This window comes from Ursus americanus, chromosome X, assembly GCF_024610735.1.
Source record: "Ursus americanus isolate L20-20 chromosome X, mUrsAme1.1.p, whole genome shotgun sequence".
Classification (NCBI taxonomy): Eukaryota; Metazoa; Chordata; class Mammalia; order Carnivora; family Ursidae; genus Ursus; species Ursus americanus.
Genome location: NC_142164.1, coordinates 82,292,503 through 82,302,580, shown reverse-complemented (window position 1 = coordinate 82,302,580; position 10,078 = coordinate 82,292,503). Strand labels below are relative to the sequence as shown.

General features: G+C 51.6%; 1 protein-coding gene across 3 annotated transcripts; it reads left to right on the top strand.

Annotated features, from left to right (window-relative positions):
- Positions 1-1,024: 1,024 nt before the first annotated feature.
- On the top strand, positions 1,025-9,835 carry FTSJ1 (FtsJ RNA 2'-O-methyltransferase 1). Of its 3 annotated transcripts, none has more exons than XM_087859378.1 (13): positions 1,025-1,308; positions 2,844-2,988; positions 3,234-3,303; positions 3,403-3,493; positions 3,816-3,894; positions 5,664-5,716; positions 5,802-5,855; positions 5,942-6,044; positions 6,154-6,237; positions 6,898-7,001; positions 7,090-7,287; positions 7,504-7,545; positions 9,245-9,835. In XM_087859378.1, the coding sequence occupies exons 2-12, from the start codon at positions 2,868-2,870 to the stop codon at positions 7,534-7,536; spliced, it is 990 nt and encodes a 329-aa protein (XP_087715504.1). In that variant the 5' UTR covers positions 1,025-1,308; positions 2,844-2,867; the 3' UTR covers positions 7,537-7,545; positions 9,245-9,835. The 3 variants fall into 3 exon arrangements, with proteins under 3 accessions (XP_087715504.1, XP_087715505.1, XP_087715503.1); XM_087859379.1 differs by having other exon boundaries at positions 2,830-2,988; positions 6,904-7,001; XM_087859377.1 differs by having other exon boundaries at positions 2,830-2,988.
- Positions 9,836-10,078: the final 243 nt, after the last annotated feature.

Genomic DNA, 10,078 nt, shown 5'->3' with positions numbered 1-10,078 from the left:
AGTTCAGGGAAAGAATCCAGCAGTGCACTGGAGCCTCACACAGGTTTGCAGACTGCTTGTTCAATTTTCAGGAATTTCGTGAACCAGTCATTAAACCGCTATTATTTAAAATGAAATAATAAACTTACAATTCAATAAATTAGACTATTTAAAAGGTGATACTCCAAACTCGTCACTTCCTGATTACTGTACTACATTTCGCTATTCTCTGTGCTCTTGAGGTCATTTACCCCTATTTGAACGGTATGGTAGAAATGCTACATAATGGTGTACTGCATCTCTCCCCAACTCCGTGTTCCGTGACTACACGTCGGTAATTTAAGATCTGACAAGATGCTGGTATGGAAACCATGGAAAATCGGCAAATGTGAGAACTCAGCGTTTCCTCCCCACGTCCCCTACCCCCGCCCAAAGAACCGGTTGTTAGCCATTTACCAGAGCACTTAGCATGGGTGCTTGGCACGGTAAACGCTTTAATGAACGTTTCCATTACTGTATTTACTTGTGCACCGGGTCGCGATGCAGTCTTTTCCAGGGGGTCGAAGTTAAAAATGTTTGAAGAACACAGAATTACAAAAGGACAGACACTGTGCTGAACTACACCTATTTAAATCCTCCCAAGAACTCTGTGAAGCTGTACTACTTATTATCCCCATTTTACAGAGGGAGAAACTGAAGTTCTGAAAGGGTACAACTCAAGCAACGCTATCAGGTAGCAGAAGTGGATGCGAATTTTGCCACGGACCGGCTTCCGTGCTCTAGCGCACTTAATTAACGCACTTTCCTAACTCTCACGTTCCCGACCCTAGCTGTAATTTCACTTCGCGGCACGCGTAAAATGAATGGGTTCCGCCGGCCCGTTCCGTCTTGGGAAATGTAGTCCCCAGTGAGCACGCCGGTCCAAAAAAGGAGGGGCGGGGAGTAAATCGATCTTAGTCTCGGAACAATAGAGGAGTCGGTTCTCACGCCTCGCGACATTTCGGCCGCGCGGAGCGCGACTTCAGCAGCTCGGTCGGCCCCGCTGCATGCTGGGAACGGCAGTCCGCGAGGCCGACTACGTCGACACAAGATGACGGGGACTCACGTTGTACGTTCAGGTCGGGTCCGCGCCGTGCTGGAGCCTTCGCGGTCCACGATGACAGGCTCGCCACGCTGCGGGAGCCCGTAGGCATGCGCGACAAGCTTTCGGACTGACTGAGAACACACACTGAAGCCTTACGATTTCTGGCGGGTCTGCGCTCTCGCCGAGGCTCGGGCGGCTCACGGACCGGTCTCCTCGTCTCCCTTCTGCCCACTCCAAAAGCTAAGGTAGGCTGTGGGGCGCGGAGGACGGGGGTCCAGGCCGAGACGGTTGAGGCACGCCCGCGCTGTCCCGCCGGCGAGGGAAGGAGGGAAGTTCGCCTTCCGTGCTGCAGCCGCGTAGTCTGGGTGGCTGGTGCCGGCTGGGCTCCAGACCCAAGGTTTGTCTGTGGAAGGGAACCGCTGTGCGGGCTGGACTGGGAGGGGGGTGCATGGGTCCAGATATCGGCGGAGCCTCCTTGAATGGGGTCTGGTGGTCCCAGTGGGGACATGGGCTTTGAGGTAATGATGCGAGATTGGGAGCGTGGCCAGAGGGCTGTTAATGGGACAGGGGCTGGGTCGCATGAAAGTACTGGAGGTCTGATGGGCGTGCTATTCGGCGAATCGAGGGGGGCTAATAGGAGTGTGGGGTGTGTTCATTGATGAATGAAGGGGTGGTAGAGTGGGCAACTAGAAAGAAGGTAATGGGAGGCGGATGGGGGTGTGATCCTTGGGGGACTGCTGAGGTATGATATTGAACAAGTTAACGAAGAGCGGTGGGACAATAGTAAGCCAAAGGATAATGGTGAAGCTATGGAGGGAATAATAGAGGCCAGGGGGAGTCGTGATCAAGGAACTAAGGGGGAGAGTGATCAAAGAAAAGTGAATGAGAAGTGTGTTGTCGTCAAAGGGTTGGGGGATCATGGCGTGATAATTGAGGAGTTAATGGGAACAGAGTGAGCAAAGAGAGGGTAATAATAAGCTGCTGGGGTGTGATCACCAAGTGATTATTGAGGGGGCAAGGTGGGCGTTGAGGGAGAATGGGGAACTGATGTGTGATCAGGGATTAACGTGTGTGGTAATGAAGGGGGCTAATGGTGAGATCAGTGAGGGATCAGTTGGAGGGTTGAGTTAATGGGAGCTGATAAATCATAGTAATTGAGAGCTTAATGGGGAGCTAATAGGCCATGATCCTCTACTCATTAAATGGAGGTTGGTAAGGCTGTAGTAATCAAGGAGTTAGTGGGGGCCTAATCATTTATTAATGAGGAATAGGGTGGGGAGAGATTAAGGGGGTGAGGAGTACCATGAGCTAGTATTAGGATAAAGGGGGTGAGAGCAAGGCTGATGGGGGTGTATGAATTTAGGGGCCATGGAGACAGCGGGGGAGATGGTCAGTGAGATGTGAATGGGGTGAGGTGGGTGAGTGTCACAGGGCTTGAGGTATGGAGTATGGGTGGCAGCAGTGGGAGGTCCACAGGGTCAGTAATGGGTCATCTATAAGTGTTGGGTTTGGGGATCTGTGGGGGTGAGTGGGGGAGTCTGTGGAGTGAGCAGGGCGGGTTCTGTGGGGTGAGCAATGAAGCCTTAGAGCTCAGTGATGGAGTCCCTCAGGCCTTGTGAGGTCAGTGGGGTCAGGGACTGGGCTCCACTTTCCCCTTCTGCTGAGTGCGCTGTCATGGGGGTGTTGGGGGTTTTGTGTGGTTCTCGCTGCCCTGCAGACGTAGGTGGTAGCCCACTCACCCAGTTACTGATACAGGGCAGCATCAGCTTACTGTTGGCAGGTCCCTGGGCAAACAGCGTGTGAGATGGGACGGACATCAAAGGACAAGCGGGATGTCTACTACCGCCTGGCCAAGGAGAATGGCTGGCGTGCCCGCAGTGCCTTCAAGCTGCTGCAACTCGACGAGGAATTCCACCTCTTCCAAGGTCCCCACCTGGCGGGCGAGTCACTAGGGGATGGGGTGGGCAAAGGGGATAGACAAGTGGGCTGTGTCGGCAGAGCTTCCTGTGGTAGGTGGGCTGACTTGGAGGGTCTTTGGGGCAGGTAACTTGAAAGGAGTTGGGCATAGGTAGATGTGGGTGCTCCCCCAAGGGAGAGGGGTGAACTTGGCAGGGCTCAAGGTTGGAGAGGTGGGTGCAACTGACCATGACACCTTCCTGTGTGTGCTCAGGCGTGACACGGGCAGTTGACCTGTGCGCAGCCCCAGGCAGCTGGAGCCAGGTGCTGAGCCAGAAAATTGGGTGAGTGTGGGGTCCCAGATGGGGCAGCCGGGAGGGCAGGCCAGGTCAGGGATGAGCCAGGAGTGACAACTGGGCTGACATGGGCCATGTTGTCCACAGGGGCCAGGGTTCTGGCCATGTGGTGGCTGTGGACCTTCAGGCTATGGCTCCATTACCAGGTGTGTTACAGATCCAAGGGGATATCACCCAGGTAAGAGTGTGGCTGGGGGTGTTGGGGTGTATCCTGGGCGAGAGCCCCTCCAAACCTGGCAGCTACGGAAAGTGGAAGAGAAAGAGAGAGAGTAACAGAGAATCTGAGAGAATGTAACAGTGGAGAAACAGAGCCAGCTGGTCGTCATCTCAGAGACAGCCAAAATTCATGGGACTGGGTCCCCAGAGATGAGCCCAGTCTTAGACCAGCAAAGCCTGAGGGTTTGGCTGACCCAGGGTTGCTGGCTAGGGCCATGGGCAGGTGGGGTTAGAGGGCTGCGGACGGGGGGCCTGGGACCACTCATCTTCCCTCTCTTCCACAGCTGTCCACTGCCAAGGAGATCATCCAGCACTTTGAGGGCTGCCCAGCGGACCTAGTGGTGTGCGACGGGGCTCCTGATGGTAAACAGCAGGGGTCGGGAGGCCAGGCAGGGGCCCTGTGTGTGTCCTTCTCTGTGGATCCTACATCTGTTGGCTTCTTTCTTTCTTTCTTTCTTTCTTTCTTTCTTTCTTTTCTTTTCTTTTCTTTTCTTTTCTTTTCTTTCTTTCTTTTCTTTTCTTTCTTTTCTTTCTTTTCTTTCTTTTCTTTCTTTTCTTTCTTTTTCTTTTTTCCTCTTTTCTTTTCTTTCTTTTTCTTTCGTGGGGGCAGAGGGAAAGGGAAAATCTTAAACAGGCTCCACACCCAGCGCAGGACGTGGGGCTCGATCTCATGACCCTGAGATCATGACCTGAGCCAAAATCAAGAGTCGGACACTGAACCGACTGAGCCACCCAGGCACCCTCTGTTGGCTTCTTTCACCACTTCAGCTACTCCCTGCCTCCCTTCTGCTCTCAGCTATCCCCCACATCTAGCAGTTTCTCCCTACCCCTGCTTCCTGGCCTCTGCCTCTGTCTCCATACCCCACCATTTTGGTTTGGGCTGTTATCTACCCTTCCCTTTGCTCATCTCTCATCTGCAACTGTCCGTTTCTGTGGTGCTTTTCATTCATACTTTTAGGTCAGCCATTCATTTGGTGCACATTTACGGAGCACTTGTGTGTTGGGCACTGTTCTGCAAGTGGGGAAAACATTTGTGAATAAAATTCTACTAATCTGACCTCAGACCTGACGTTCTAGTGGGAGCAGAGGGAAAAGAAACAAATGATGGAGTGACATAGCATGTGAAGAGATGATAGGTACCATGAGGGAAATCAGTGGAAAGGAGAAGGAGACAGGGAGTACCCACTGGAATTTTGAGTACAGTGGACAAGAAGGCCCCCATGACCTCAGCACAAAGACTTAAAAGAGGCCAGGGGCATATCTGGAGAACAAACAGTGCAGGCAAAGGGACCAGCCAGTGCAAAGGCCCTGAGGTGGGAGGATATTTGGCATGTGTGAGGAACCGTGAGAATATCTGTGTGGTTGGACCACAGTGAGTGAGGGGGAGAGTGGTAGGAGGGGAGGTTAGAGAGGCGGGGGGTGGCGCAGGTCCTTGTGTGGGTCCTTGTGGGCCACTGTGAGCACTGTGGCTTTTTCCCTGAGATGAGAGCTCAGAGAAAACCGTGAGAGGGTTGTGAGCAGAGGAGGGCCATGCCTGACTGAGCTTGTGACCGGACCCCTCTGGCTGCTGTGAGCTGTGTGAGGGGCGAGGGTGGGAGGAGGAGGCCACGGAGTAACCTAGGCCAGCGGTGATGGGGTGGCGGTGGCGGAGATGAGGAGAGAGGATTGATCCAGGAGATCCTCTGCAAGTACAGCCGACGGGACTTGCTAGTGCTCGAGCGTGGGTGTGAGGAGAGAACGGAGGGTGTTTTGGCTGGAACAACTGGAAGGATCAGATAGCATGGAGAAGGTGGTGTAAGGGGAGAGGTTTGAGCGGGACGGTCAGGAGTCTGGTCTTGGACATGTTGAGTCTGAGATGTCAGAGTCTAATCTGTGAGTCAGGCGCTCAGAAGAGCAGTCTGGGTTGGAGGTAAGAAATTATAATAATGATACTTGTGTATAAGGTTGTTTTGAAAATTAAAATGGGTTCCTAAGGGTTAGGAGCCCAGAACACGCATCCAGTTGGCAGAGAGTAATTTGCACGCAGAACCTTAGAAGTAAGAGAGCCTGGGGAATGTCTGTGGCATCCCGACCTGTCTGGGACAAGGAGACAGAACCGGATGGCCCCCCTAACGCTGTTCCTCTTGCCGCAGTAACTGGCCTCCACGATGTTGATGAGTATATGCAGGCCCAGCTCCTCCTAGCCGTGAGTAACCTTGGCTGCCCCTGCCTCAGTTTGGACCCCTCGTGCCCGTCTCCACCTCAGCCTTAGCCATTTGTCCTGCCCACAGGCTCTCAACATTGCCACACACGTCTTGAAGCCAGGAGGCTGCTTTGTAGCCAAGGTAAGCCTTGGAGAACCTGGCGAGGGGTGAAGAGGGGTCCTCCAGGGCCGCCCTCGTGCCTGCATCGCTGTCTGCTCGCCCTACAGATCTTCCGAGGCCGGGATGTCACCCTGATCTACAGCCAGCTGCGTGTCTTCTTCTCCAACGTGCTGTGTGCCAAGCCCAGGAGCAGCCGCAACTCCAGCATAGGTCAGTGGGGCAGAAGGGCCAGGCCGGCTGATGCGGATCTCGGGGATGCATCCTGTGCGGGGGTGGGGCGGAGGTCACAGTTGCCCCTCACTCCACCTTCCACCCACAGAGGCCTTCGCTGTCTGTCAGGGTTATGACCCCCCTGAAGGCTTCCTTCCGGACCTGACCAAACCCCTGCTGGACCACTCTTACGGTGAGAGCCAGAGCCCTGGGCCCCTGCAAGGGAGACTATGCCCCCTTCTGGAATTTATGTCTCAGGAGGGCCTTCGGCCCCACCCCTTGGTGGAAACTTACTCTCTATGGAACTTCTGTCCCAAGATGACCCTTAGCCCCACCCTCTGGTGGAAGTGCCACCCCTGTACGGATGTTTCGTCCAGGGAGGATCTTTGTCCCCGTCCTCTAATGGTTATTCTCGGATCCCAAGTCCTGCCCCAGGGGAGATTCCACCCACCTAAGATGCTAGCCTGGGAAGACTCAGTCAAGCCCCCAGGGGGATACTCCACCCCTGCATGGGAATTTTGCCCCAAGAGAGTCTTTAGCCTGGGCCCTAGTGGGAAAAGGCACAGAGCCTGTTCTTAAGGTGAGCACCCTTGAGTGAGACAGGTTCAGGCAGCATATGGTAGAATAGCAGGTGAACATAAGGTGCTGCGTGAGAAAAGCAGGGGAGGGGAATGTTCTAGAACAGGTGATCATGGAGGGCCTCCCTGAGGAGCTGATCTGAACTAAATAAAGGATTTCTGGTGGAGGAGCTGGTAGATACATGGGGAGGACTCCGTACCCTTGCTGTAGAAGGAGTCCCGACTGGTCCCAGGCGTCCCGGCCCTGTCCTGTCTTATTTATCCCTGCTTGTCAGATCCAGATTTCAACCAATTGGATGGTCCCACTCGCATCATTGTGCCATTTGTGACCTGTGGGGACCTGAGCTCCTATGATTCGGACCGCAGTTACCCACTAGATGTGAGTGCCCAACCAACAGTATGCGCGGAGAGGGACGCTGTCCTTGGTTCCCAGGTCCTCACTGTCCTCCTACCATGTGTCCCTGCAGCTAGAGGACGGCTCAGAGTACAAGTATACTCCACCCACGCAGCCCCCCATCTCGCCACCGTACCAGGAGGCCTGCACGTTGAAGAAGAAAGGGCGGCTGGCCAAGGAGATCCGTCCCCAGGACTGCCCCATCAGCACAGTGGACACGTTATCCCAACCCCTGGCTGCTCCACAGCGCCACACCCTACTGGCCTCTGAGGTCTGGAAACATGTGGCCCAGGGCCGTCAGTGCCCTTTCTCGGAGCCCACATGACCCCCTCTTAGTGCACCCTCTTCCCCCAAATCACGTGGTCTCTGGGGCCAAAACACTCCTCTCTGCCTCCCAGTAGCTATAAAAAATCAGTGGGCAAGACCAAGGATAATGAGCGGAAAAGCTTAGGCAAGTATCTGAGTCATTTTTCTTTCTCTTGGGTAGGCGGAAGACAATGAAATGAATTGTTCACCTTAATACATTCAGGTAAATTTGCCTTTTTATCTAACAGTTTGAGTAAAGGGCACCTTTAAGAAAAAGCTCAGAAACATTTCGCCTTTGAAATTTTCACATCAGATTTCCGTCAGCCAGCCATTACTAAGTACCTGGTGTCACGTGCCAGGACCTGCTCTAAGCATTTTACGTGTTGAGGCATTCAGTAAATGTTTATTAAGCACGTGCTGCATGCTGGGCATTGTTCTAGGTTGGGAGATAGAGCGGGGAACGAAACAAGCAACTATCCTGGCCCTTTCTAGATTGAGAAAGAGGTAATAAACAGAAGCAGCTTATGAATGCAGCAGTTTGTACGCACACCAAACACAGAGACACGCCATATAGACAGAGACACACACGTGCACATTTAGAGCTTGCGTTTCGCTATATATAGCTTGAATTATGACATGTATGTGTACACAGGTATGTTATATATATGTATATGTAAAGGTAATAAGGGATAAGACAAAAGTTTTTGTAATAAAAGAGGGTAAAGAGAATCAGGAATTCCAGGGGTGGCAGTTTGCAGTTTTTAGAAGAGTCATCAAGGAAGGGCTCACTGAGGTCACGTTTGAGCAAAGACCCGAAGGAGCTCAGGGAAGGCGTGCGTGTGTTCATCTAGGGGAACGGCGTTCCGCGGAGACGGAATAGCGAACACAGAGACCCTGAGGCAGAACCGTGCCTGGCTTGTGAGGGAGCCGTGAGGGGCCGGTTTGCCTCCAGCAGCGTGGGCTGAACCTATGTGTGCTGGAGGACCTGTCATCCTCAGGAAGTCATGTCAGAGGAAGTCCCTTTTTGACGATGGCTTAGCAGGTTTTTTAGACCAAGTCTTCCATTAAAAAAAGAAGTAAGAAAGATCCCTTTTAAAAAATGAAATGGTGAATCACGGTGGGAAAAATTATTTACAGCCCCTATATATAGTATCCATGATACTAAAAAGCTCCTATAAATCAGTAGGGAAAGGAAAATAGGAGAATGGCTACCAAGCACGTGAAAAGCTGCTTCTCAGGGAAAGCCAGCTAACACCGAGATGATTGGCATTACTAAGCGTCTGGAAGGGTGTGCGACAGCAGGAACCCTCCGCTCCACGGACGGCAGCAGAAAGTGGCGTGGCCCCTGTGGGGCATTGTTAGGTATTGTCTAAAGCTGCATGTATGCCGGTGCCACTCCTAAGAAAAAAGGTACTAGAATTCCTCGCCAGCAGTGTTTGTACCCCCAAACTAGATAGAGCCCAGACATCCACTGACTGCAGAATGGGTCGTTGAATCCTGGTATGTTCACGGTGCAGAATTACACAGCAAGGAGAATGAACATCCTACAGTTATAAAAAAGTAACATCTTCGTGTCACTCCTTAAACTGAACATATATAAAACATACCTAGGGGTTGTGTGTTTTTCTGTATGTTACGGTTCACAACAGAAGTAGGGGGAAAAGTCACAAAAATGTTAGTACCAGGGCGCCTGGGTGGCTCAGTGGGTGAAGCGTCTGCCTTCAGCTCGGGTCACGATCCTGGGGTCCTGGGATCGAGCCCTGCATCGGGCTCCCTGCTCAGTAGGGAGCCTGCTTCTCCCTCTGCCTCTGCCAGCTCTCCTGCTTGTGCTCGCGCTTTCTCTCTGTGAAATAAATAAATAAAATCTTCTTTAAAAATGTTAGTACCGGAGTGAGCAATGATTACTTTGTCCTTGACTTTAGGTAGCTGGCAGTCTGATACATCTCGGAAGCTGTCTGCTATCAGGAAAACAAGAGCCTGCGTTGATGAACTGGTTTCCAAGTATCTCATCAATGGGTCCGAACATCCCCGCCCGGATCGGGGCCCTGCAGCAACCACCAGGAACACAGCAAGGAGAGCAGGCCGCAGAATGCCTGCCTGCTCCCCAGGGCGCGTTCTTGAGCCAGGCCTTGCCTCCTCTCTGAGTCTTTCCAAAGGTCTCCTGATTATGTCTAGAATTGACCCCCAAACAGGGGTTCTTAACCTGGATAGAAATCAGGGGTATCTGCGAACCTGATGGAGGAAAATATTACATCTTTATTTTCACTAATAGAACTGAAATTTCATGACTAGAACTGAAATTTAGCTTTATTCCCCAATACGAATGCTGGCAACAAATCACAGTAGTTAAGAGCAGTGCTCGTTAGCCTCCCCCCGATACAAATCCGTTACTTTTTGTGTTCCATTACGGGTTTTGCAGGCATCTTGAAATGCTGTTCACATTCGTCACTACTTTGAATTATAGAAGATCTTATAATTTGATGTACTAATAAAAAAGTCCATATATTACTGTATCCCTGTGTTGTTTCCTTTTAATATATATAGTAATATTCTCATTAAGACATTTAACTTTATATAAATTTAAAGTATAAAACCTAATTTGATATATACCTATTCCAGAAGGATTATAATAAGTTTAGTTAACATGCATCACCTCAGAGTTACAAATTTTTTTCTTTTAGAAACTTTTAAGATCTCTTTTTTTTAAGATTTTATCTATCCATTTGAGAGAGAGCGAGAGTGTCGGGGTGGGGAGG

Bases quoted from the DNA above. Each gene is read 5' to 3' on its own strand.
- FTSJ1 (XM_087859378.1), top strand. From the start codon at position 2,868: ATGGGACGGACATCAAAGGACAAGCGGGATGTCTACTACCGCCTGGCC. The intron at 3,304-3,402 runs GTGAGTGTGGGG...TGTTGTCCACAG, and splicing joins GTGCTGAGCCAGAAAATTGG to GGGCCAGGGTTCTGGCCATG. The intron at 3,895-5,663 runs GTAAACAGCAGG...CTCTTGCCGCAG, and splicing joins GTGCGACGGGGCTCCTGATG to TAACTGGCCTCCACGATGTT.